Source organism: Dermacentor andersoni, chromosome 6 (genome assembly GCF_023375885.2).
Source record: "Dermacentor andersoni chromosome 6, qqDerAnde1_hic_scaffold, whole genome shotgun sequence".
NCBI classification, from domain to species: domain Eukaryota; kingdom Metazoa; phylum Arthropoda; class Arachnida; order Ixodida; family Ixodidae; genus Dermacentor; species Dermacentor andersoni.
In genome coordinates this window covers 178,351,392-178,378,209 of record NC_092819.1, presented here as the reverse complement: position 1 = coordinate 178,378,209, position 26,818 = coordinate 178,351,392, and the positions used below count along the sequence as shown (strand labels likewise).

Sequence of the window (26,818 nt, the reverse complement as noted above, 5' to 3'; positions counted from 1 at the left end):
CAAGTGAAGACAAGTAGTCCAGTGACCATGCCAGCTACTAAGAAATTTTCGTTATAGAATGCGCCCACGAGTGTGCCCTTTTTTTTTTTTCCCTGTCACACTCGATATGGGGGGGTCGACGTACATTCGAGTCAACTTACAATCGTGTAAGTACGGTAATCAATGCAAGCATATTTTGTACCATGCAAGCTTAGACATGTAAACGAACAGTGCTTCAGACAAGAGGAACCAAAGACAACACACAGTGCTGTCTAACAACCAGTGTTCAGTTTTTTGTTCCGGTAACAGCAAATATCCTCTCGGATCACCACACATCGCATCCACAGCTATTACTGCCAACTCTATTGCAATAAAGATCTTCACCTATTTATTTCACAGCACGTGGCACGTAGTTCCATTGGAAACATACAGCACTCTTTTAACCCTTTGAAGGTTTACGCCGTACATGTACGGCGACGGTTTTCTGTCCCGCAAGGTCTTTACCGTACAGGTACGGTTCCGACCCTCCGTTTGAAATTTCGTGCCATAATGACGATGCGTGCTCACCGGGAGGTGCTGCCACCTCTTAGCACTTACAAGATGCGTTTGAAATTGGTGCTACCTTCTTGGGGAGATAACAGAGCTGATTGCTAGCTTCAGCGCGTCCCTCAGACTGCGGCAACGCCCCTTTGGCGGTTTCGGTTTCGCCGCGTGATCACAACGGAGGCGCGCGAAACGTCTTTTCTTTGTCGGCACTCTCTTGCAGGGCGGCGGAAGTTGATTTCTATCTTGATTGGCGCTGCTCTTAGCTTGCTTATAAGCGCCGTTTGCAAGGTATTCTCGCTCTCAGTGGCAACGCGCTTTCGCGGTTTCGGTTCCGCAGCATCATCGCAAAGGAGGCGCGCGAAACGTGGTTTTTCTCTTTGTCGGCACGCTCTCGCAGGGGCGGTGGAAGTTGATTTCTATCTTGATTGGCACTGCTCTTAGCTTGTTTATCACCACTGCTCACGAGGTATTCTCACTCTCCGCGGCAACGCGCTTACGCGAGAGGGTGCTTCAGACCTCTGCCCAAGGCAGCCGCACACAGAGATGTCATGTGTGCGCCTACACAACTTCTCGCTCCAAGAGTACAGACACGCATTTTAGGTGTGCAGACTGCAATAGGGCGCTGTGCGTAGACCCGTGTTTCAAGGAGTACCACGCTCGGAAATACTATCGAACATTTTGCAGTTCTGAGTGCTGCCGACACCAAAATACTGCTCCTAATTATTTTTTACTATTTATTCCCGACTTTATACATTTTGTACATTCAAGATCCGCAATAAAGTAATTTGACCACCTGGGAAAGTTTTTTCAAAATAATTCGACCCTCAAAGGGTAAATAAGCGACTCATGTTTCGTTCTGGTGGCACTGTATTCTGGCTGTTCACCAGCTCAATTTCTTTTATGTTTCCCGTCGCTCGGGCCCCACCAGTTTTACATGCGTCGGCTTCTCATGTCGCAACGATTCGTTCCGAGTGGACACATGGAAACTTCCCGCAAGGCCAAATTCGAGGAGCAGACACATGAGCTTGCCGAAGCCATAAAAAGGACAACGCGCTTATTGGGATTTATCAGCTCAGTGCATGTGTCAGCTGCAGCAATTTATGCAACACTTCGCATTACGCAGACATCAACTAAAGTTGAGTGTGCAAATTGTTTAGCGACTTCGGATCGTATGTTTTTTCTGGTTAGTACATTTTTCGCACATTTTTTCCAAGACATATGAACGAGCTTCCACTGTATTTAAATTAGTACATTGAAATACATACTTGGCAAGTATCATTAAAATCGATCAAGAAGGGCAAGACATATAAATCCCCCCGCCAAAAAAATGAATATTCCATAGAAATGTGCAAAACACATTGAGCATACTGTATAGACTTGTGTAAGGCCGAACTTTTTTTTCCACGATTTCAATAAGGTGCAGCCCTTAACAGGACCAAACCTCTTGGCTGAAATAGTGTGCGCATCCCAGATCCCCAGACATATCATTGCACCAGAGGTCAACGTGCAGCCCTCGCCATCTATAGCAGGCACACATAGAGTGCGTAGCGAGCAAAAATTCGCCAATGCACATGTGCGCACGGCATCCGAGGCACCGAACGCAATTGCTTCTCCAATGGAATTTTTTTTTCTACAAATTTCTGCCAGCCAAGTTGGAGGTGCGGCCCTTACAAAAGCCAATATCGTAACATAACCAAGGAAAGGTGAAAATATTTTGCAGGAAGTTTTTCAGCATTAGGGGACACACATCAGGCGGAAAACAAAGTGGGCTTCACCCAACGCCACCAATGGCTTCGTTTGCTATTTGTAGAGGCAGCTCTCTTCACATGTGAACCATAGGCGTACATTTCATTTGCTTTACATCACTTGTGTGAGACCACTGCAGCTGGAGATGTTGCATCGCCTGAGCGCACTTTCAAAAGAAAGTGGCAAATGCCTTCTTCCTCCTCCCGTATTCTTGCTCGAAGCCAACTCTTGCTACTTGTCATTGAGCGTTGGCCCACGACATTCAGCCAGAAACATCCTACTTAAAACCAGAAAACTGCACGAAAAAAATGTTTTGGTGTGTTGCCAGTTAGCAACACTCATCCATAAAGGGTTAACAGGCTGATGATAATCGACACAACCTACCCGCCATGGAGATGGGAAAACTTTGTTTTCTGGAAGAAAACTGGAAAACATCACTTTCCGAGCAATGCAATATTGCCATGGTAGACAGTATGGCCCACTACCTAAAAAAATACCTCATTGATTTTCACAACAACTGTGGGAGATACGGGTTTCTCCTCCATACTCTTGGGACAAAGGAACGACAACACAGTAGTGCAAACAGTCAGAAGGGCATTTATTGCACCTTTCATAGATCAATGCCTGCTAGCCGAGTTGCTATCCCCAAAACATGCCGATGGGGCGCGACAAATCTAGAAGTCCGACTTACCGCGACCGCATTGCGAGCGAATATGTTCGCCCCATGCTGGATCCCAACACCTGGTCGTTCACGTGTTCGGTCACGCCAACGGAGGCACGCTCGAAGGCCGCCACGCGAGGCGGTCTCGCAGAAGCATGGGTCGCCGCGCGCGCGTGGGACGTCCACGCCGTGCGCCCGACCCGGCGGGAAAGAGACCAAGCGCCTGTCCCTCGGCGCCCGAGTAACCCCGCCGCGACGGCGGCGCCATCTCTCGCACCGCGCTTGTACCACGCCGACCGCCGCGGGCGCCAGGCCACGCGAGCCGTGCGGGAAAACAGCATATCAGGGGATGCGTGAGAGTCTCGCATCCCCACACAACACATCTTTACTACTGTATTTACTAGCATAAGGAACATGCCTTCTTTCTCAAAATATATGCGCAAAGTTCGGGGGTGCGTTCATTATGCAGGGTAAAATTTTGAGTGGCCTTTCTTTTCCCCGGCCACCTCTAAAGATGTCAGTTTCCCTGAAATGCGAACCATCGACTGCGATAGCAAATGTGGAGACAGCTACATAAAGTAAGGATAGTAGTTCCATCGGCCATATAAACTTGCAAACATTCATTTCAATGCAAACTGAGTGGCGAGAAGGCAGCACACACAAAGGTATGAGCTGCCATCAACTCAACCCCGAACGCAGATCGATTCGAAGATAGGGCGCGCCATGGCCACGCAATGCGCAGTTGCTGGCTGCCAAAGTAAAAGATTGAGCCGCGGTCGTCAGCTTCCCTCACACGCTTTCGCTAACACCTACACTATTTATTTATTCGGTATACCTACATCGCCTGTACGGCATTATCGTAGGGGGGTTAAAATACAGGTGGTCACAATGGAAACATATTCAGCAACATCAAAAGAATACATCAATAAATAGAACATAGTTTAAGCACTGAAATTCGCAAAAGCGGAATAGAAACTAACAAAGTACAAAACAAAGTGAGTGACAAAGTAACTAACAAAACAGAAAAAAAAGTAGCGTATGTGCAGAGATGAATAACAGAACAATCAAAGAATATGACTCTCAATAGCATTTTCAAAACTAGAAGCTGCCATCACTTGATTAGGGAGCTCATTCCAATCGCTAATCGTGTTAGGAAAAAATGAATACTTAAACACATTGGTACGGCACTGATAAGCTCTAATTTTGTTAGCGTGGTCTCTCCTAGATGAAACGTAATGCGGCTCCTTGATGAACAGTGTTTTGTCGATACCAGTTTTACTTTTATATATATTGTAAAGGAATTTCAATCTTAGGACTTTCCTGCGTGAAGAAAGAGTTTTCCAACCCAACCCTTCCCTTATTCTGGATCCTCTGGTAGTAAAATTATAATTTCCTGTTACGAAGCGTGCTGCTTGCTTTTGGACGCGTTCTATTTTTTCTGTGAGGTTTTTAGTGTATGGATCCTAGATAACGCATGCATATTCTAGAATAGGCCTGATGTTTGTTAAATACAAGGTTGCCTTCAGTGATGAAGGAGAATGCTTAAAATTTCGTCGGAAAAAGTGAAGAAGACGGTGAGCTTTCGCGCTAATTGAGTTAACATGATTAGTCCAGTTAAGCGTTTCAGAAAACGTAACTCCGAGGTACTGAACATCCTTAGCGGTACTGAGTGCAATATTATTTAGGCAATAGGAACTGGGGAATTTTTTCTTTTTCTTTGTAAACTGCACATGGTAGCATTTACCAGTATTCAGAGTCATCTGCCACCGCTTGCACCAAATAGAAACTTTTTCAAGGTCGTCCTGTAAGAGAGACATATCGGCATAACATTTCACTGCACGATACATGACGCAGTCGTCGGCATACAGTCTAACTGTTGAATTAAGGCCTACTACTAAATCATTAATATAAACTAGGAACAAAAGAGGCCCAAGCACAGAGCCTTGAGGCACTCTCGATAGCACGTGCATTGGAGCCAAGTTTACCCCATTAAGAACAACTTGCTGTTTGCGCAGGTGTAAATTATGCGGCACTCAGAGACGATGACAACGGCAAAAATGCACCTGGAGCATCCATATAATTGCAATAAAAGTAGGAGACACAGTACGATTCTGCATCCAACACGGCGTCAGACACAATCGCACCCACCGAACGCCATGTCAGACGCCGAATCGTAACGTGCGTTTCCTTTTATATGGCAGCAAGTTCAGGGTGCAATCATTATGCAAGAAAAAGAAAAAACACACTTCTCGATTGGAAATGTGGGGGCTGTGTTCATTATGTGAGTGCAATCATTATACAAGTAAATATGGTACTTCAGCTTCAAGAAGAAAACCGCACTGAATTCTATTCAATGGACATTCTATTGATCAGAGCTGGAATACTAATTTGGTGTTCCCTTTAATAAGACTAGACCATACTACACATCTCAATTCTAAGGTAGTCGAGTTACTGATAGCGTGTAACAATTGTGTTGCGCGAGTAGACTCCTGAGCATATGCAGCAACGCGTTTCCTTGCACAAAATTTGTAAGCTAAACTGGTAGGAATCTGCGACCCAAGCTGCGCGCACCTGGTTTGGGGATTGGGGGAAGTTTCCTCACGTGAGCCGCGCATGGAAAGAGCAAGCGCTATCAGTACCAGCAGGTGAGTAACTCATTTTCTTGCCTGCATCGCTCGATACTTTTGGCCTCCAGCCAGTGGCGAGTGTGGAGGTCTCCACCGCTGCACCCGTTTTCCGACCCGTGGTTAGCCAGCCACATTTCTGCATGTGGCTGGCCGTCCTTCCTGGGCTGGCAACCCTTCCTCCTGGCTGTGGGCCCTTCCTGGGGTGTGGAATTTTTGTGACCAAGGCTGGACCCCCCTGGCGTCGCATCAAGAGAAGCGACACCTTCGCCTCTTCGACTGCTGTGGCACCTTCTCCCTGATCTGGTTCTGATGACGACGGCAGCATCCTCTTGGACATTGCCCTGTTGGCTTAGCCTACTTTGGCCAAGTCAACCTTGCCACTTGGCCTCAGGCAGCCTCCTTTGCAGGCTGGCCTCGGTCTCAGGAGGGGGGAATGTGGGGACTGAGGTACCTTCCCGCGCCTCGTCCCCCAGCTCGCACGTTGTGCTTTGCCCGGTCTCCACGAACCGCTGCCGCAACGGCCACCTGGCTAACATGTCTAGCACACCGGAGCTAGTTTCCCACACAAAGCGTGCTTCTCTCTCCCCAAATCAAATCACAGCGCGAGCAAGAGCCTCGGGGACGCGCCCTGATTGGCCTCCCGAGTGGCGGCCCCCAGGCGCCCTCTCCACCCGAGCTCTCTTCCACTGAGCGCTTCCTCGCCACGGCAGATGCTCACAGGCCGCAACGAGTTCGCTACATGGGACCTTTGCTCACGCCACTCCTCGTTTTCGTGCTTGGTGGACTGCTTACTGGTTAGCCCTAGCACAGCGGGTGCGCGTACTCGATCAGTCTTGCGGTGAGCCTTTGCCCGTAAGCGCCATGGCTGTCGCACTGTGCTGTATCTTGGGTGAATAAACCCACATTTGTTGGCGATCTTACTCTGGAGCCTTCTCTGCGCCGTGTCGACGAACCCTGCCGTAGCACCTTTGTGCGTTGCGGAGTGGAGGAGCATCGTGCCCTTTCCTGACCGTCGTTCGTAGGGTGAGCCTTGTGAAAACCCATCACCACAATTGTTATAACCGATGTATTGTTAAAACCGGTATCGTTATAAGTGGGTTAGACTGTATCCAGTTTTGTTATGCCTAAAGATGTCCTTAGTATGATGGTTACTGGAATGCCCTAAATATAGTAATCTGAGATTATATTTTGTAAAATCAGTCCCGCTCAAAATATTATGTGCACGTAATAATTAATTCACACTAATGCTACGAGATGAAAATGTTATTAGACGAATAGCTTGATTGACATGCAATGATGTTAGGTGACTGTAATAAGTGTTTCCGCACGATTCAATGTTTATTTATTTATTTATTCAAAATACCCCCATAGGCCCTCATTACGAGGGTATTACATAAGGGGGTGCGATCACAGGCACTGGTCATAGTTTGTAATTACTAAAAACAAGAGAATGTAATAATACAGTGAAACATAGGTAATATACAAGATAATTAAGTCACAATTATTACAGAAAAAACATTAGTACATATTAGGAGAACATAAGGCAACTGCAATGAAAAACACCAACAAACATCGAAAAAACTGTAAAAGTCGCAAAAAATTATAATAATAAGATTAGTCGACAAGTCGTGAGCGAATTAAATGTTGAAACTTAGTGAAGTTTGGTTCCATGGCAATGACTGATGGTAAGGCGTTCCATTCAGTTATTGTGCGTGGTAAGAACGAATATGCATAATGGGATGACTGGCAGTTAATGCGTTTGACTTTGTATGGATGGTCACAGCGTGGAAAAATAACTGGTGGTGACTGAAAGAAATCATCGTGAAGTGATGGATGGTGATAAAGCTTATGGAAAAGTGCTAGGCGAGAAATTTTACAGCGAAGTGCGAAGTTGTCCAACTCGGCTTTATTTTTTAATGAGGTGACACTGGTGCAACGTGAATAATCAAAAATATAAATCGCGCAGCCCGGTTCTGCAAGGCTTCGATGTTGCTGATGATATAAGTTTGCCCGGGATCCCAGATGGCAGACGCGTATTCTAGTTTAGGATGGATTAATGTTGTGTATGCTAGTTTTTTAACATGCATTGGGGCTTCTTTTAAGTTATGTTTAATAAGTCCGAGAGTACGGTTTGAAGAGGCAAGGGTAAGATTAATATGATTATTCCATGATAAGTTTGACTGAAGATTGATGCCAAGGTACTTGTAAGTAGTTGCGAGTTCCACATCGTTGTTACCAAGGGAGTAGGTGGTTGGAATTTGTGGCCTATTGGTGAAAGACATGAGTTTAGTTTTGGAAATATTTAATGGCATTAACCAATTAGAACACCATGCACTTATTGCGTCCAGGTCCAAGTACGCTGCCTTCTGGAACTCCAGACATAACATCAGCATAACAAGAGTTGTAATTGTTAACTGATGTAAATTGAATTCTAGATGAGAGAAAATCGGTGATCCATGCAATTATAGTAGGGTGAATGTTAAGCTGTGAAAGTTTAAGTAACAACCTATGGTGTGGAACACGGTCAAATGCCTTAGAAAAATCTAAAAATATTGTGTCAACTTGGAACCCAGCGTCTATTAGTGGGTGTATGTCATTAATAAATCCGGCAACTTGGGTGTCGCATGAGTAGCCCTTGCGAAAACCGTGCTGATGCTTAAAAATAATGTTATGGTCTTCAAGGAAGTTGATGACTTGACTGTGTATATGTTCGAGTAATTTACAAATAGTGCTGGTTAAGGAGATGGGACGATAATTAAGGGGAGAAGCACGATCACCTGATTTAAAAATGGGTATTATTTTAGCAATGCACCAGTCATTAGGAATACCACCAGTTGATAGTGACTAGGAAAATAGAGCGGTTAACATAGAACAAATACTATGCGATGTATTCTTTAAAACTTTGTTATTGAAACCTAGATGGTCGGCACTAGATGACATTTTAAGATTGGTTAGTAGTAACCAGCCTCACTGATTACGACCACATGCATTGTGATTCCCTCTAATGTCTTTAAAGTTGGCAATGAGTTAACGTTTTCATGAGTGAAAATTGTTACAAATGTATCATTAAGAAGTTGAGAGCAATCTGAATCAGGGATAGGAACACTATAAGAATCAGTAAGAATGATGTCAGTGCGAATTCCAGGATTCACCACATGCCAAAAGCGATGAGTGTTATTTTTTAGCATGGATGGTAAATCACGAGAAAAAAAGTTATGGCGAGTAGATTTTACCAATGCCTTATAAGCCTTTTCACACGCTTTGTGTTTATCATGGGCACTCGCTAGACCCGTCAGCTTTGCCTGCCTGTAAAGTATCTTCTTTTTGTTATTAAGCCACCGAAGCTTGTTGGTAAAGCAAGGAGAACTGCTTTTGCAGGAAATGGATAACAGGAATGTAGGTGTCAATGAGTGAACTAAGGGTGGCTTTAAAGAGGACCCAGTTCTGTTCAACGGAACGTGAATGAAAATCATGCAGAAATTGATCTGAAAATGTTAATTCATTGTTAATTGCATCGAAATTGGCTTTACCGTAATACCTTATTTTCTTTTTGGTAATTATTCTTTTGCTCACGCAAAAGTTAATGCCTCCAATTATAACATCATGGTCAACAATGCCTGCTTCATGAGTTATGTCGGAAAATATATCAGGATTGTTAGTTAAAACTAAGTCTAGTATATTGGCAGAAGTTTCAGTGGATCGTGTTGGTTGACTAATAATTTGGGTTAATGAAACGTCAAGACAAGTGCTGAGAAAGGTATGTGCGGCCGCATCCGTGGCCGATACAGAGAGCGTCGACCAATCGATATTTAGAAAATTGAAATCGCCAAATATGATAATGGCCAACCTCGCAAAAAACGCGCACACCTTGTTCCGCACTCGATGATACTCATCGGAAAATGCACCAGACATGTTGGCTGCACGGTAAAAAATAGTTAATGTGAGAATGAAGAAAAGCACAATAAAGCTACATGTGAGCAGAAAATGACAAATATGGCCGTGCTTCAATTACTTTAGGTGCAATGATCAACTGCTGTGATTATGTGATGGAAGTGGACAGAAGGTGCTCAGGTGACAAAATTGGTCTTGTCTCGGGAGAGGAGCTTTGCCACGTGGGACGACTTCCGCGCACAGCTGCTGGATACCATTTCAAGCATCGACAGGAGGGAAAACGCGCAGCGTCTCCTTGAAATCCGCGTTCAAAAGCCCAATGAGAGTCTTACTATGTTCTCGGAAGACATGGCCCGTCTTTTCCGCAGGGCAGACCCAGACATGCCAGAGGAAAGAAAGCTGCGATATCTGTTGCGAGGAGTGAAGGAGCAACTGTTTGCCGGCCTTGTGAGAAATCCACCGACAACAGTGGCACAGTTCACAAAAGAGGCTACAGCCATTGAACGGGCCCTGCATCAACGATACCGCCAGCATGACATGAGCAACTCAGCGGCGAACACTTCCGTACCGGCTGCGAGTAACGACATGTCTCTGCGTGAAGTTGTCCGAGAAGTGGTGCGAGAAGAGCTTCGGCAGCTCGGCTTTGTGGTTGCGCCTACGGAACTGACGCCAGCGTTATCTTTTGTTGCTGATGTAGTCCGGGAGGAAGTCCGGCAAGCTTTTTCAGCGCCAGACTGTGGCAACGTTCCACGGCGCCTCACTTATGCGGAGGCTGTTCGCCGTCCACTCAATGCAACTTCAACGCCGTTGACACCCATAACTACAACACCACCTACGCCACAAATAGAGCCGACATCGTCACCCTCGTCGACTCTACCGACCCCGCCGATCATGCCAGCACAAACAACGCCGTATTTTCGACATGCGCACGCCACTCCTTGGCTCCATGGAGAGTTACCGCCGAACTATCAGCGTCGGAAAACCGATTTGTGGCGCACCGTCGACCGTCGACCAGTGTGCTGCCATTGTGGTGAAGCTGGACACGTCTATAGAGTTTGCCGCAAATGGAACAACTATCGCGCCGCTCAACACCCAAGCTATCCTGCCAACTATGCTTAATCTCCGTACGACGGTCGACGCACTTACAATGACGCTCCTGTGAACAGTCAGCCACAAAATACGACGACGCCCCGACCTCGTTCTCCTTCTCCATCTCCGGCGCGCTACAATTCGCCGACTCGTCGCAGTTTTGCCGACGTCACTAGGGGCAGATCGCCTAGCCCTCGACGGGGAAACTAGCCGCAGCGACCTCCGGGGGTGAGGTTGCCAATACTCTAACTGCTCCACATCCCCCGTTATCGACGAACGACGACGTGAAGACTACATTGACGAAAAAGACGCCCAGCACAACGAAGAATACGACGGATAGAAGTACGAAAGACGTAACTGACATCGTCAGCGCCGAGCTCATCGTTTGCATTGATGGCCCCGAAATAGCCGCTCTGGTTGACACTGGCTCCCATTTTTCAATCCTTAGCTTACAGGTCGCTGACAAACTGAGGAAGGTGAAGACACCATGGCACGGGCCCAACATAAGAACCGCCGGAGGTCAGTTGATGACACCTGTCGGGAAATGCACGGCCCGACTCTTAATCGCCGGTTCAACCTTCGTCGTCACCCTCGTCATCCTTACTGAGTGTTGTAAAGAACTTGTATTGGGCATGGATTTCCTACGGGAGTAGGGCACCGTGATTAACATCCCTGACAGAAGCGTCACATTTGCCACGAGTTCGGATAATGTCACCCATGAGAAGCCACAACAACCTCGCTTACGTATTGTCGCGGACGACGTCATACTTTTGCCGCAGAGTTGCTCTCTCGTACAGGTGCGCTGTGACAGCCTGCAAGGTGGGACTGGAGTAGCTGAACACATCGGTGCGCTAGCACTGAATTGCGGTGTGTCCATTGCCAGAGCACTTATCAATGTAATCGAAGGAAGCGCCGAACTCTTGCTGACAAATTTTAGTAAGGAGCGCCGACACATCGTTAGAGGCACTGCTGTCGCCTATTTCGACAAAGTGACAGAAATACAAGACTGCCACTTAGCGCAGGAGTCGGCCTCTACAATCCACACAGCTGCACCTAGTGTAGACGTTAATCCGACGTTAACGGTCGTTGAGCGGAACCGTCTTCTTGAGCTCATCAATCAGTACCAGGGCTGTTTCTCCTCTGCGTCAAGAGTTGGTCAAACACCACTTACCAAACACCGCATCATTACTGATGTCAACGCCAGACCCATCCGACAAAACCCTTATCGTGTGGCCCCAAAGGAACGCGAAGCAGTACAAAAACAACTCAAGACGATGCTGGAAGATGGCGTTATTCGACCATCTAATAGTCCGTGGGCATCACCTGTAGTTTTAGTGAAGAAGAAGGACGGTAGCCTGCGCTTCTGCGTCGACTATCGGAAGCTCAATCAGGTCACAAAGCAGGACGTTTATCCACTGCCACGTATTGATGATTCCTTGGATAGGTTGCGAAACTCGTGCTACTTTTCCTCAATGGACTTGAAAAGCGGTTATTGGCAGATCGAAGTGGATGAGAGAGACCGTGAGAAAACAGCCTTTGTGACGCCTGACGGAGTTTATGAATTTCAGGTACTTCCTTTCGGTTTGTGTTCAGCGCCAGCAACATTTCAGCGTCTAATGGACACTGTGCTCTCCGGACTCAAATGGCAAACATGCCTGGTGTACTTGGATGACGTGATTGTCTTTTCCGCAACGTTCGACGAACACTTACGAAGGCTGAAAACTGTTTTTGAAGCGATACGCTCTGCCGGTCTCACTTTGAAGCCTGAGAAGTGCCATTTCGGTTTTCATGAGCTCCAGTTCCTCGGTCATGCCGTCAGTAGCCAAGGAGTCCGACCTGATCCGGATAAAATTGCCGCCGTCGCTAATTTCCCGATTCCATCAGACAAAAAAGCCGTGCAACGTTTTCTGGGACTCTGTGCATATTACCGGCGATTTATTGTGAATTTCTCGCGTATCGTATGGCCGTTAACACAGCTCACCCGAGAAGATATGCCTTTTACTTGGGGCGAAGACCAGCAGCGGGCATTCCACGAGCTCCGGCAACGCATGCAATCGCCTCCCGTATTAGCACACTTCGATGAGGAAGCCCCGACGATATTGCATACAGAAGCTAGTAATGTCGGTCTAGGGGCGCTTCTAGTACAATGGCAGGGTGACAGGGAAAAAGTGGTTGCTTACGCCAGTAGGACACTATCCCGAGCCGAAGCTAACTACTCCACTACTGAAAAAGAAAGCCTCGCAATGGTATAGGCAGTTCTGAAAGTTCGTCCGTATTTGTATGGTCGGTCTTTCACCGTCGTTAGTGATCACCATTCCCTCTGCTGGCTCATTCATTTGAAAGATCCTTCCGGCCGGCTCGCACGCTGGAGTCTTCGACTCCAAGAGTTCGACTTTGTTGTTACATACAAGTCTGGAAAACGGCACGCAGACGCCGACTGCCTTTCTCAGTCTCCTGTTGAGCCGGCAGCACAAGATGATGACGACACGGTTTTTCTGGGACTCGTGGATATTGCCGATCTTTCACGCCAGCAACGGGATGACATTGAATTGCTGCCGCTTATTTATTACCTCGAAGGACGAACCAACAGCGTGCCGAGGCTCTTTGCAAGAGGGGTGGCATCATACTGCTGGCGTCGCAACGTCCTCTACAAGAAGAACTTCTCGCCTAGCGGCAGCAACTACTTACTTGTTGTTCCATCACCGCTTCGACGTGAAATCTTACATGCCTGCCACAACGAGCCGACTGCTGGGCACTTGGGCTACACTCACACATTGGCATGGATTCGGCAGAATTACTACTGGCCGAGACTTACTGCGGTCGTTAAACATTACGTTCAGACATGTCTGGATTGCCAACGTCGTAAACCGCCATCCGTCAAACCAGCCGGCTTACTGCACCCTGTTGACGTACCGGCCACACCATTTGCACAAGTAGGCATGGACTTTCTAGGCCCCTTCCCAACGTCTACTACTGGTAATAGGTGGATAATCGTTGCCACGGATTATCTCACTAGATATGCCGAGACAAGTGTCCTGCAATGGGCAACAGCAGATGAAGCGGCACGATTTTTTCTGGAATCCATCGTTTTAAGACATGGCGCTCCCACAGTAGTCGTCACGGACAGAGGTACTGCGTTCATGGCCCAGTTTTTAGATATCGTTCTACGTCTAAGTGGTACGCCCACCGGAAGACAACAGCGTATCACCCTCAAACAAACGGACTGACAGAACGACTGAATAGAACATTGGTTGATATGATAAGCATGTACGTAGATGTAGAGCATAGGAACTGGGACGAGGTTTTACCTTATGTCACCTTCGCGTACAACACGGCTCGTCAAGAGACCGCTCGCAAGACGCCCCTCAGTCTCGTATACGGCCGTGAGGTTACAACAACATTAGACACAATGCTCCCTCATGAATTTGACAACAACGAGACGGGTGCTGAAGAGATAACACACCGAGCAGAGGCAGCTAGGCAGCTTGCGCGTCTGCGAATCCACGAACAAGAGGACTGTGATACCAGACGCTACAATCTTCGGCACAAAACCGTAACATACATCGGCGACAAAGTGTGGGTCTGGACACCTATTCGGCAGTGTGGGCTCTCTGAAAAGCTCCTACGCAAATACTTCAGGCCCTACATAGTTCTCCGACGCATCAGTGACGTCAACTACGAAGTCGTTCCAGACAGCTCGCACTGTTCAAAGCGCCGACGGCGTTTACCCGAGGTCGTTTACGTGCTGCGTATAAAGCCGTACTATGAGGACTGCCAAGACTGCGCAGTTCTTTACCGCTGCTTTCCAAGCCTCTATCACCGGGACGATTATCTTTTCTAAAGGGGGAGCAAATGACACAGCTATATTTGGCAGAACCATACTTCAGCGGGTATGCACCAGTGGGGACGACGCTGAAGTAGCGCGGGTTTTCAGGTGAAGTTTTAGGTGAAGCGGGGAAAACGAAGAAGACGTTGTTGTTCCCTTGGACGACTGATCCCACGTCGTTACAATATACTGTACCACTCTCCTCTATAATGCCTCTGGTCCTTTGGGTACGACAAATAAGTAACTAAGTAAGTGAATAAATAAATAAATGTCTCTAGCCATTCTCCCGTCAACTTGGCTTGTCTGTGGTCTAATGCTTAATGGTCGATGCAACCTGAATCACAGGAAGGTGACATCAGATTGGGGATGTGTCGCTTATGAGGGGATACGTGGCTTTCAAATTATTTTCTTTAACATTTGAGCTACAACCACAAACAGTTGAGGGTTTATGTCGTTTTATGTGCTGGTCTTAAATATGTAGCTTATGTTACTGTATGTCCTACCATTCTTTCTTAACAGAAACATATTGACAAAAATGTTTTGCCATGTCACTAAAAAAACGTACTGCACAGTTTTGGTTATACTCTTTACCGTTATAACCTACACTAATAACTAAGACGAGTTTTGTCATTCTAGCTTGTGCGGAACAAAAGTTCCAAGTATTTCAGCTTCATGTTTGCAGTACAGGCATACTTACTTCAGTCCAAATTTTCATTTTTTTAATCTATAGCAATTGTATTATTTGGTAGTTTAAAGCACTTACTAAATACGAAGGTCCTAAATGAAAGAAGAATCATTAAAGTTCGACTTGTGGAAGCTAAGAAAACCTTATCAGAAGATTGCGCACTGTGCTGAAAAAAATGAAACTACAAAAATTGAAAAAAAAAAAGCAAGTTACTCTTTTCAAGAGTTGTGCAACCAACAAAATAGCTGGACAAGATGTGGGAAAGTCAATGATGCTGTGACAAATGTCAGATGTATTGAAGCTGTATAGAGGCCTAATATATTCCCTGTAAGGTACATAAAATATACAAGTATTAAAATATTGTCAAGGACAAGTGATGTGAGCAATGACCATAAAATATATTCTAAAATGAAAATACCTGACAAAAATGTGTCCATTCCACTAGTCCTATTGCCTCACAAAGAGCCTTGAGAACAAGGGTCTGGAGGCAGGTGCTCTATTAAACGCTAAGCTTGCAGCAAAACCCTCTAGATAGAGGGAGGGCTATGAATCTCTCAGGCTAATGACATGCAGTACTACATCAACTAAAAAGTTAAGCACTGCCTTGGTTTCAAACAGGTTCTGGGCCAAGAAGCAGTGTCAGATGTAAGGGGATACATTGTTTGTATGCCAAAGGAAAGTGCAGTCATCTCTGCTCTGCTTCTGGTTCCCGGCATTACAGCAAGACGTGGAGTACAGTCAGCCTTTCACCACATCTGCCACAGAGTTCAGTGCCAGTTAAGAGGTATGAATGTATGCCACACGTACGACCTATTCTGAGGCGGCAAAACAGAACTTCAGATCGTGATGACTTTGTTAATGATGGCAAGTTGTCTAGAACTGGCTTAATTAGTTGAAGCTTATTCTATGTTTGCCATTCCACAGGGGTTGCTCACATTCGACGTCTCAGCCTTACGCGGCGCATCAGTACCAGTGTTCCGTCTCCCTCAGAAAGACTTCTGCAATGCATGAGACAGGCAGTCGAGACCATGAGCTGTTTGGTGTACCTGCCTCCATATGTGACTAGCCAAGTCGCGGTAAGCGGTGAATGTTTTCTCATTTTCATATTTTCGTGTCTTTCCACACTGCTTTTAAGTGCTGTTCAAATTCGCTGAAAATACATTGTGTATCTAGCCGCATTCTTGGCCTTTACGTATGGGAGACTGAGAAACCACGATGTTAGAACATTGTTTAACTGGGCTAACAAACGGACCACAGAGACAGCATGGGACAAGGATGGGCGCAGCCCTTCTCATGCTGTCTCTGTGGTCCGTTTGTTAGTGCAGTTAAACAATATTCGCTAATATGTACCAACTCACCCAACAAGTTCTTCTAAACTACAGATGTTAGAACCATTGAGAAATACTATGTTGTGTCACCTGCCGCGATCATCAAAACCCGTATACCGCGGATAATTCAAGCATGTTTTCAGGCACTTGAGATACACTAAATTGACTTAAATTGACTCTACCAACATGCCTCGCGCCGACTTTCTAGTGAGAACCCCCCCTCCAAAAAAAAATTGTAGCACTAATGGAAGAGAAACAGTATGAGAAGGTTTACAGTATCAAGCAAACAATAAGAAAAAAATAACGTAACGACAACAGTTGCAAAGTTCACATACAGATTTTCATCAAGTAAAAAAAAAATCGTAGTTTGGGTCCATTTATTTCTTCTACATTTGCACTTATATTCGTTTTAGCGGGTTTCCGTTTGTACTCCTGTAGATCACGAGCATGAATTCGCAACTGTGAAAGGCCATTATAACGCCTGTACAGTTGGCCTAGCTGAGTTCACGGCCACCTGCGCATGCAAGAATTCTGGAACTACAAAGCCAGAACCGCTTAGAAATCGTTCTGTGTTGAGTTACCCATCGCTATCAGAAAAACACACCTATCACGGATAAATCAAAGATTTTTAGACATGCAAGATTTATGAAATAGGTTGCAGAAATTTCCAAAACACGCTGCCAATATGTGCCTACTCAGAAGCCCCCCTTTTTGTGATCAATGCGAGCGCATCGTGCACGTTATTATATTAAACGCGAGTAGCAGTATGGACACTGAGTCGCAGAGAACCCGGTGGCAGAGTCATTCGAGTCATTCGAGAGCAAAAGTTTCAGCGTATATATACATATGTGTATATATATACGTATATATATGCTCCGTATATATGTACGTATATTCGTTTTCGCAGGTTTCCGTTTGTACTCCTGTAGATCACGAACAGGTATCCGCAACTGGTAAATTGCATGTATTGCAAGTACGGCGGCAAAAGGGACATCAATAGCTTTCCCGCGCGAAGTGTACAAACAATGTCTATCTGATCGCAGACGCTTACGCTGTAGCTTAAAGGGAGCCTAACCAGGTCTGGCCATCTTGAGCTGACAAGCGGAGAGCATACATTGCACGATAACGATCGTGTCTGCGAAGTATTACATTGCTACATGCCACGGAAAAATCTGAAATTTCAAACCAAACTCCGTTTTTCCTTCTTCTCGCGGCCGCCGCGCTCCAAGCAGGAGGATGACGTACTTGTGTGCCTGCGCCAACGTACTGGTGTCTGCAGTGTGATGTCGCTCGTTGCAACACAAAAATGTGTATTCATTGATCTTGAATGTTTCATTTATTTCATGACTGTGCCTCTTCCGGCCGCTTGCGGCATGCTGCATGTCTTGGCCTGCACGAGGGTCCTCTTTCTGTGTTTTTGTTCAGTTTTGTTCATTTTTCGGATGTTTTTTTTTTTCTCATTCTCTACCTTCTCTTTTTCTTTCCTTTCTATTTCTTTTGTTCTTCTAATAATGCTCATTCCTACATTTTATTTTTGGTTGTTTTGTTGTATGGCTGTTTTCATTCTTTACATTCACCTTTGTATTTGCGTATTCTCTTTTATAGTCACTTCGCACCACAGCTGGCCATATTAGAAACTATTTTATGTTTCATATTAGAGCTTTTGCTCCGATACAGCCCATGACCGGTTAAGCACATCTTTACTCTATGCCTTGCCCTCTCCTCTTTTATGCTTTCATTTTTTGACCGCCTTGGTTCCGCTCTGCCGATGACGTGCTTGTGCTCTCTTGCTTCCCCTGCGAGGATTGCCCGGTCGGCCTTTTGTGCTGGACTGCGCAGTCCTCGCTCAGCCTCTATCAAAACCTTTTAGATTTTTTCAGGTATACGAAGCTCCTGCTTTACCTGGCCCCACTCTTCCTGAATTCATGGTACCTGGGGCTCCTTCCGGAGGCTTTTGTGGATTGGGCACCTGCAGTTGCTGTCATCCATCATTCATGCCAGCAATTACTCATCATATTTTGTATTAATAAATGCTCTGCACGAGTGCTTTCCATGCTCACTGAGCAGACCCTTAGAATGCTACACGTTATTGTGCTCAACTGTCACCGTACTTATTCAAATCTAGGCCAATAGCTTTTTTTCAAATAATCATATACCAAACTCTAGAGTCGGCTTAGATTCGAGGATTTAAAGAAACGCACCAGTTTGTAATTGAAAATGACAACTATGGTGCATAGCTAGCGCCATCTAGAAAAGTCAGTATTGCAGCCGCTACTAGCTGCGTCAGTAGCCAACTGAAGTACACAAGCAACGTCGCCATTTCGACCTGTGTCGTATCAGTATGGTGGCTAAGTACCGGCATGTGGGCTGGCATTACCATAATGGCACCAAACAGGCGATACCACACACGAAAAGTTGTGCTAGCTGCAGAGGCACCGTCAAATGCTCAAGCCAGGCATCGATGAGAAAAACATCAGCATCGATGAGAAAAACATCCGTCGTATGAGGGGGCAACAGGCCTTTTGCGTGTGCCGCAACGAGGAGATGATAGCGATAAGGAAGTAAGCACGCAATAACAGAGAGGAGCTGATCACCGAGACCACGCCACATTTCGACACGTACGAGCCGTGTCACACTGTCTGTGCATGCATATGTGTGCGGACACAAGCTTGAGCACGTCCGCAAGCGTACGAGGCTAGCAGCAATGATGATGTAGAGTGAGCTCGGCATATTCATATTAAATAAATACTGTTTTCATTTTGTGAACGCTGTCCTCACTTTTTTGTTCGGCGTAAATTAGAGGTAAGTTTTTTAACTTTTTCTGGCTTCGGACATTCGGGGATCAGCTTAGAATCAGGGCTGGCCTAGATTTTAGTAAATACAGTATTTTTCCAATTGGCTTTTTCTCCCAATTTAGTGCCTTGGGTAGTTTTACACCCCTTTTCATTTATTTTTACTGGCTTTTATGCCCATTATTGCTTTAAGTAGGAGCGGGCTTGCCCCCACTTTCTTTTATGTTATTTTACAAATATAGGGTGGCGAAGAGTTTGGAGTGGGGCTGTTGTCTCGTCCCCTGATTCGGATTCCAATAGCGCGCCGTTGCCCAATGTATCCTTGCTGAGGAACTATGCGCCAATTCTTCATCGCTGCTCCTGGCCGCCTCTATCTAGGGAGTCGGTAGTGGGCATCACGGACTGACCCGACGTTCTTGAGCCGGCCGTCATCTTGTCCACTGATTCACCTTCCCATAGCACACCATTGCCCAATGTTAGCACCGTCGGCAAAACGGAGTCTGCTAGCCTTTTAACACATTTCCAGCGCTTTTTGCCGAACTTGTGGACCACGCAGTACTACCGATACGGAGGCACATCGCACATTCGCGTAAGTCTTTCATGCAATAATGCACAAACGATGCACAAGCATGCAGGCAGTTGAACTTTGAGCGCGCTACGCGGGCCAATGAGAAGCCTCCATTTTGCCATGTGATGACAAACAGCCACTGACACACTCGCATTATTTTTTATTCATTTGCACTTTTGTCTGCATTGATGCGATGCACAAGGCTCATTTTAGGCGGGAAAGAGAGCTGAAGGATCACTCTCAAAGGAGACCAATATGGCCGTGTAATGGCGGATGGCTATGAAATATGGCAGCGCCGCAAATAGGTGTTTTTTGCAATGTTTTAGCGAAAAACCACACTGAGTTTGCTCATTTACTTGACAATTTCTTAAATACTAGGCATCTCAAAGGCTCGAAACTTCGGATATGGGTGGAAGGGACCCTAATAAATACAAATATGACAAATTTTTTTTTAAAGTTTCACGATTTTTCTGTCCTAAAGACCCTCATGCCCCCGGAACCCATTTCACATCAACTTGTGTTACTGGGTATAGGCCACTACTCATGTGTTGCTCTTCAATTAAGTTCTTTCATCCCAACTTGATTCACTGGGTATGAGAATCTAGGTACAGTAAACCTTGTTAATTTGACCCTCATTAATTCGAAAAACGGATAATTCGGACTCGTCCTTTGGTCCCGGCAGGAGTATGCATTATCTAATGCAATTAAACTCAGACATATTTAAATTCGGACATATCTGGCCACACATCAGTTAATTCAGACGACTCTCGGAGGTTGACGAGTGCTGGAGCATCGCAAATGTGCAATGCAAAAGAGCAGAAATGGCATTAGTGCATCACTAGTCCACATCGCCATAGTCATCAGTGGAAATCGCATGTGAATGACACCAGTGACAGAACGCTTCGTGCCTATTTGTGCCGTTAAAGCCTTTATTCTTGCGTTTACCGTCACGCACAGTTCCGCATTGGCCGTGTGCCTTCATGACTGCGTAGTCGCCATCCATGACCGCGTCAATAGTGGCCACGGTGTCATCTGCATCAGTGGAAGCAAACCGTTTCGTTTTGATTCGGTACGCGGATCGGTCGCGTGCCCTCATAACAAGGTAGTCGCCATCCATGATTGCGACGATAGCGGCCATGGTTTCGTCTGCAACAGTGGAAGCAAACAGGGGTTTCGTTTTGACTCGGTACACACGTCGGTTGCGTGCCTTCATAACTATTAGTCGCCATCCACAATAGCATCGCTATCGCTATCGTCACGTGCCTTCATAACTATGTAGTCGCCATCCATGATCGCGTCGCTATCGCTATCATCGTGTGCCTTCATAACTACGTAGTTGCCATGCATGATCACATCGCTATTGCTTACGCTATGGTCACGTGCCTTCATAACTGAATAGTCGCCATCCATGATCATGTCAATAGCAACCATGGTTTCGTCCACGATTGCAGCAAACGCTTGTTTCGTTTTGACTCGGCGCCTGCATTGGGCGCGCGCGCCTTCAGCACTGCAAGGTTGCTTCGACAACGGCCGTGCCTTCGTCCGAAACAGTTGTGGCAAGCAGTAGTTTCGTTTTGACAACCTTTAGAGGATGAAGAGCACCAGCTACATTGCGACGGACAGCGACCAGCTCACTGCGAAAAAATAATTGGGATGTGCACGCGGTAGTAAATAGCCTGTCTCAGATGAAGACACATGCCACGGCCCTGCTGTGAAGGAAGTCACGAGGCCTTCACTATTGCGAGCGCTAATCAGCAACTAGATGACAAGAATTGCAGCTTCCGCACTGCATTTGTGCAAAACAGAAACGTGAATGGCCCATTCATTCAGTAAATAAACGCAGGTTGACATAGTAAGCATTTGTTTATCGGTTTCTTGATACCCTCGATAATTCGACATTCAGTTAATTCGGACATTTCTTTCGGTCCTGCGAAATCCGAATTAACGAGGTTTTACTGTATGTGCTGCAATTTAATGAAACTCTTTGATGTCAGTTTGGGTCGCTGGGTGTGTTATGATGAAAGCAAGACACTGAAATGCCCGGTTCTTTCTGTGTGTACCTGATCCTGGCAAAGGAGCCAGCCAGTGTCCTGAGGACAGTCTCGAGGCAGGCATCCTCCTGGTAGAAGCCCAAGGTCACCAGGTGGTGTAAGGTGCTGCTGAGCACCACCACATCAGTGTCCTCCTTGTCTGAGCGTAACAGCCGGCACACTCCTTCAACCAGACCTGTAAGTGAGGAGAACAGTCCTCTCTGTGGTCTGGTGGGCCTCACTCACCAATGCATTCACTGCAACAAGCTTTTATTAATGATTTAAATGGTACAGTCAGGTATGATTGCAAACTGGATGACAGCACAACAATGACTGTGGCTTGACAGCAGCAGCAACGAGAATACGACATCTAAGAGCTGCTGCACTGTACACCAGCTACGAGTATCATTTACCTTGAAAATATGTGCACTGAAGTCTGTCATTTATGCTACAAACCCCGCACAAATAGCAAAGCTGTTTAATGGTTAGCGCAATCTGCTGATAAATGCACGTTGCCACAGTGAGCTGGATTGCCAGTCAAAGCAGCTTGTGAGGACCAAGAGTATTCTAGTGACTTCGATATCAGAGTTTGTATAGCATTCAATCTTTTTATCAAAACTGAGTGAAAGTCACCAGATGAGCTACCAAATGCTTTTCCTAAAGACTAATTCCAAATAGTGGGTGAAACTCCTTGTTGCCATTTTTAATGAGTCACTTACTAGAGGTACACTCTCCGACAAGTGAACACTATCTCAAATAAAGCCATTATTCGAGTCGGGTAACTACGACTTACGTAACTTTTATGTTTTTAGCGCACGAAAAGGGACGAGAGACAGAAGTGTGACGCGGACACAGTGCTAACTTCCAACAATTGTTTTTTATTCTACGAAGCGGTACACATATATACATATAGCGAGCAGACAGCAGCGCACGCATGAGCATATGTAATTGTTTTGAACAAATAAGACAGCAATGAGACATGTGTACTGGAAAGTTAAGATGATATTGAAGATGAAAAAAGTGACCGTGCATAGCCAAAAAAAAATTTTTGTAACTGCAAGATTAAAATGCTATCTCCATCAAGCCACCCTCTGTGTCACATTTAAAAAATCTAATTCTTTTTTTGAAAGATCGATTGAAGGCACGCCAACACAAGCGTTCCCCAAACTAGCGATCTTCGCCGCTTCAATAATCTCACGTGTTGTTTGCATTGGGCTTCTTCCTATCACAGTGCACTGATTATAAATGGGACTGCACCCATGCTTTCTGCAGTGAAAACCCAGATGCCCCACTCCTCCAGTTCGCACATTATTTGCATGTTCAGACAGCCTATCAATTATGCACCTTCCCATTTGGCCGATTATTTTTTGCCATACGACAGGGGTAGTTCATACATGATATTGTTCTCACAAAGAACATAGCCTTCCTTGTCATTTGTCTGGCAACTGAGCTTCTCAGAACCACAGTAGCTGGCCCTGCACAAGTTGGACAGCTTGATTGGCACTGAAAAGATTATGCTTACATTTGCGTTATTGCAAATTTTGATATCTTGTTCAGTCTGTGTGAGATATCGTGGATGTATGGCATTATTGTTCCCTCGTGCAATTTCCGGTGAAGCAAACTGCTCATCCTGTCGGCCGGATTTTACGGTCTTAAGGAGACCTTCAGCCACAGCTGTGATGATATACGTTCGAAAACCGGCCTGTTTCAGGCGATCCTCTTGCGCCAGAAAACTGGACAAACACTTGTGAGGACATGAGTGGCGAAGCGCATTCATTAGGGTTGACTTTGCGATGCCCCTCTTAACCAACTTAGAGTGGCCTGATGAAAATGGCAGTAGCGGCTCGTTCGCCCTTGGTTCATATGCCCAGCGCACCTGGTGTCCCTCAAAAAAACATTCTTATATCGAGGAATCGCAAAGTACCGTCCTGTGGCGTTTCATGCGTAACAGTGAGCAGTTGAAAACACTTGTTAAAAATACCAAGCACTTGCCCGACATCAGGACAAACCTCCCCGCTAGAACTTGAATCGAGGAGCACAAGGGGCCAAACAAAATCCAAAGCCTCATCTGCCTTCTGTTTCAAAGAGTTATGTGGGATGACCACAAAACCACCTTTTTTATCTGCAGGAAGCAGTGCCAAGCTATTTTCGCGAAGGAAATGTTTCACACGTTTCAAGGGCATGGTGGGCGGGCAACTTAGAACTCTAGTTCAATACGACTCATGTTGAACAGCGATGCTGCAACCTACTTGAACTGATGGTATGGTATGATGAACTTTATTTAATGTCCTGAAGATCAACCCTTAGGTTGACGCAGGCGGCTCCCACGTCGGGACAGTAAGGTTTAACCTTACCGCCGTATCATGGGCCTTCTGGACGGCCTGTACTTGATCGAAAAGACCTCCACTGTGTAGGACTCGCTGCCACCAGTTTCTCTCCTTGTCATAGTCTGTGAAAGTCACAGGACACTGCCAAAGCATGTGATCCAGAGTAATGATGCCATTACACTTCTCGCAATTGATTGGTATCTCTCTTTCAGGATATATCTTGTTAATAAAGTTTGGACTTGGATAAGTTCTTGTTTGCAACAATCTCAGAGTCACCGCTTGAGCTCTATTGAGCTTAGCGTGTGGCACTGGGAATTCCCTTCTGTTCATGTAATAATGCCTCGTGATTTCATTATATGTTAGTAATTGGTCCCTGTTCTCCTCCTGTATAATATTAAGGTCCTGGTCGCGTAGTGCATGGATAGTAAGTCCTCGTGCAGCTGCGTTAGCCATCTCGTTTAAATTCTTTCGAGATGGATCGACAGACCCCATGTGCACAGGAAACCAACGGATTTCGATTTCTTGGCTGTCCAACTCACCGATCAGCTGGGCAGCCCTTTTGGTTACAAAGCCATTGGTAAAGTGTCTAATGCTCATAAATGTTTTCCTCAATAACCACTCAGTTCATTCATCATTCCAACATGGCTTCAGGCATGGCTGTTTCACAATGCAACTCAGTGAAATAATCTATAATTTTGCCACAGCCACCATAATCGAACCCGAAGAGATGCAGTTTTCATAGGCTTCATAAAGACTTATGAAAAGACAGCTGTTTCTTGCTAACACTAAAGTTGCACAATGCAAGGCCCTCACCAGGCCACATAGCAAATTTCAGTTATATGCCAGACATTGTTACATGCCCTCTAGGGAGTGTTCTGCTGCAATAATTTTTCAAATTGGTTCATTAATAGCCGAAATATTTCACTGCCATAAACCCATGATTTCATGAGGCAAGGACCACTGCCAAGAAAGACACTCTCTACACTTGCCCCGTCTAGCCTTCACAAGCGAAGTTCCTTCCCTGTGTTCTCCAATACCGGAGCTCGAGGATCGCGTGACGCATATATCACAGGCCCCCCTAATTTTTCTCCCTCACTTTTTTGCTGTGCAGTGCACTTCTGCTGATGGTGTTGCGCGCAAGCTGTTGTGTTTGTCTTGTTTCACACACCACACGATTTTGCACGCTGTGCACAAGAACACCTGACTAGCAGTCAGTGCTACGCGAATACTGAGGCAGACAGAGCGGTTCACAGAGCCCGATCGCATGCTGAAACACGGTAAAAAATGACATACGTTCGTTGTCTGCGTGCGCGACTGCACGACGTGGGAAGAAGCAGACAAAATGGAAGTACATTTGTTTCGCTGCGGTGCATAGTACAAGAACATGCAGGCATTCGGTTGGTGTGTTTTATTATTTCTCTAAGCTTTAATTCGTCCGTTCAAGCAACATATTACACCAATAACAGATGTTGCCTTGAATAATTCTCAAAATCATGTGTCACTACTGGCGACGTCACTGCAGCATGATGTACGTAGGCGCACTTGCGCGATATACATTGACTCTCCGGCTGGGTGCGCGGCGCCTGCGAGGAGAAGGTCAAACGGCGTTCAGTCTGAAATTTCAGCTCTTTTCACGGTATGTAGCAATGTAATACTTAGCAGACACGATCATTAGCATACATTGTGTGCATGGCGCTTGTCAGCTCAAAATGGCCAGACCTGGTGAGGGGCCCTTTAAAGCATTGTCGTGATTTTGTCAGACACGAACCAGCCATGCAAATTCTGTCTACCCAGTTGCATTTCAGCACTCCTCCTTAATCACGCGGCTCTCTGTCTCCATCACTATTACAACTTCTTGAATCACGGCTCAGCCTACAACACGCTCAAGATTGCCCAATAACGAAATACAGTAGCCAATGCTCTCACCACATGGCATGAGCTGTCTTTATGCTTAGTGGTGCACTTTCGTATAGGACCAGAGCTAACATTCACCTAACTTGAGAATTTACTAAGTGCGAAAAATGCAACTTTCACACCAGTTCATTTACCAATGCACTTTATTTTGTGGCTAATTTGATGCAAATGTGATATAACTGCAACCCTTGTATCTTGCTTTCATGTCGCACCACAGGAATTTGCATCAGCGCTAATACAGTACCATTCTTAACTGGCCCCATTTTGATCAAGCGTATGTAATAGCAAAATCGAAGGATAAAATTGTAGCATTTTCCAGTGTATAAGGCATAGTTTTCTTTTCTTCAACAAATTTCTGTCAGTGAATCTTTTACAATGGTGCACCTTATACATGCACAAACCCAAGTGCACTAGTATAATCAATATACAATTTTTTTTTTTTCACGAGTAGAAGAAACTTTGAATGGCAGCATACCAAAAGAAATTGAATCTAAGTTTTTTTAACAGTGCAGCAACCACGGCGACAGATGCCAGCTCCAACACGGCCTCTTATGGTTGAAGGAAGGCCACCATCAACTACAGTAGTGTAGCTACTGGTCTATAGGCAGACCAGCAACCGGCAACTTCAGGAGTATGATAGGCCTAGCCGCCTTTTGTCGCGCATTCCACGGCCGCTTTCACAAACGCTTGACCAATGGCGTGATGCATAGTAGCCTTAAAACGACTATCTCCTTCAGCCATTCGGGCACCTTATGGTCACCTTATCAAACATTGTCGTGAAGCAAGCGGTTGAACAAACTTAGAAAGCA

At 45.8% G+C, this 26,818-nt stretch overlaps 1 protein-coding gene across 1 annotated transcript in view; it reads right to left on the bottom strand.

Annotated features, from left to right (window-relative positions):
- Positions 1-26,818, bottom strand: part of LOC126523919 (uncharacterized) — a 359,924-nt gene that overhangs the window by 221,865 nt on the left and 111,241 nt on the right. Inside the window, exon 5 of the mRNA XM_050172335.2 lies at positions 21,799-21,964. Coding sequence (XP_050028292.2) covers positions 21,799-21,964 — 166 coding nt within the window. The remainder of the gene's footprint in view (positions 1-21,798; positions 21,965-26,818) is intronic.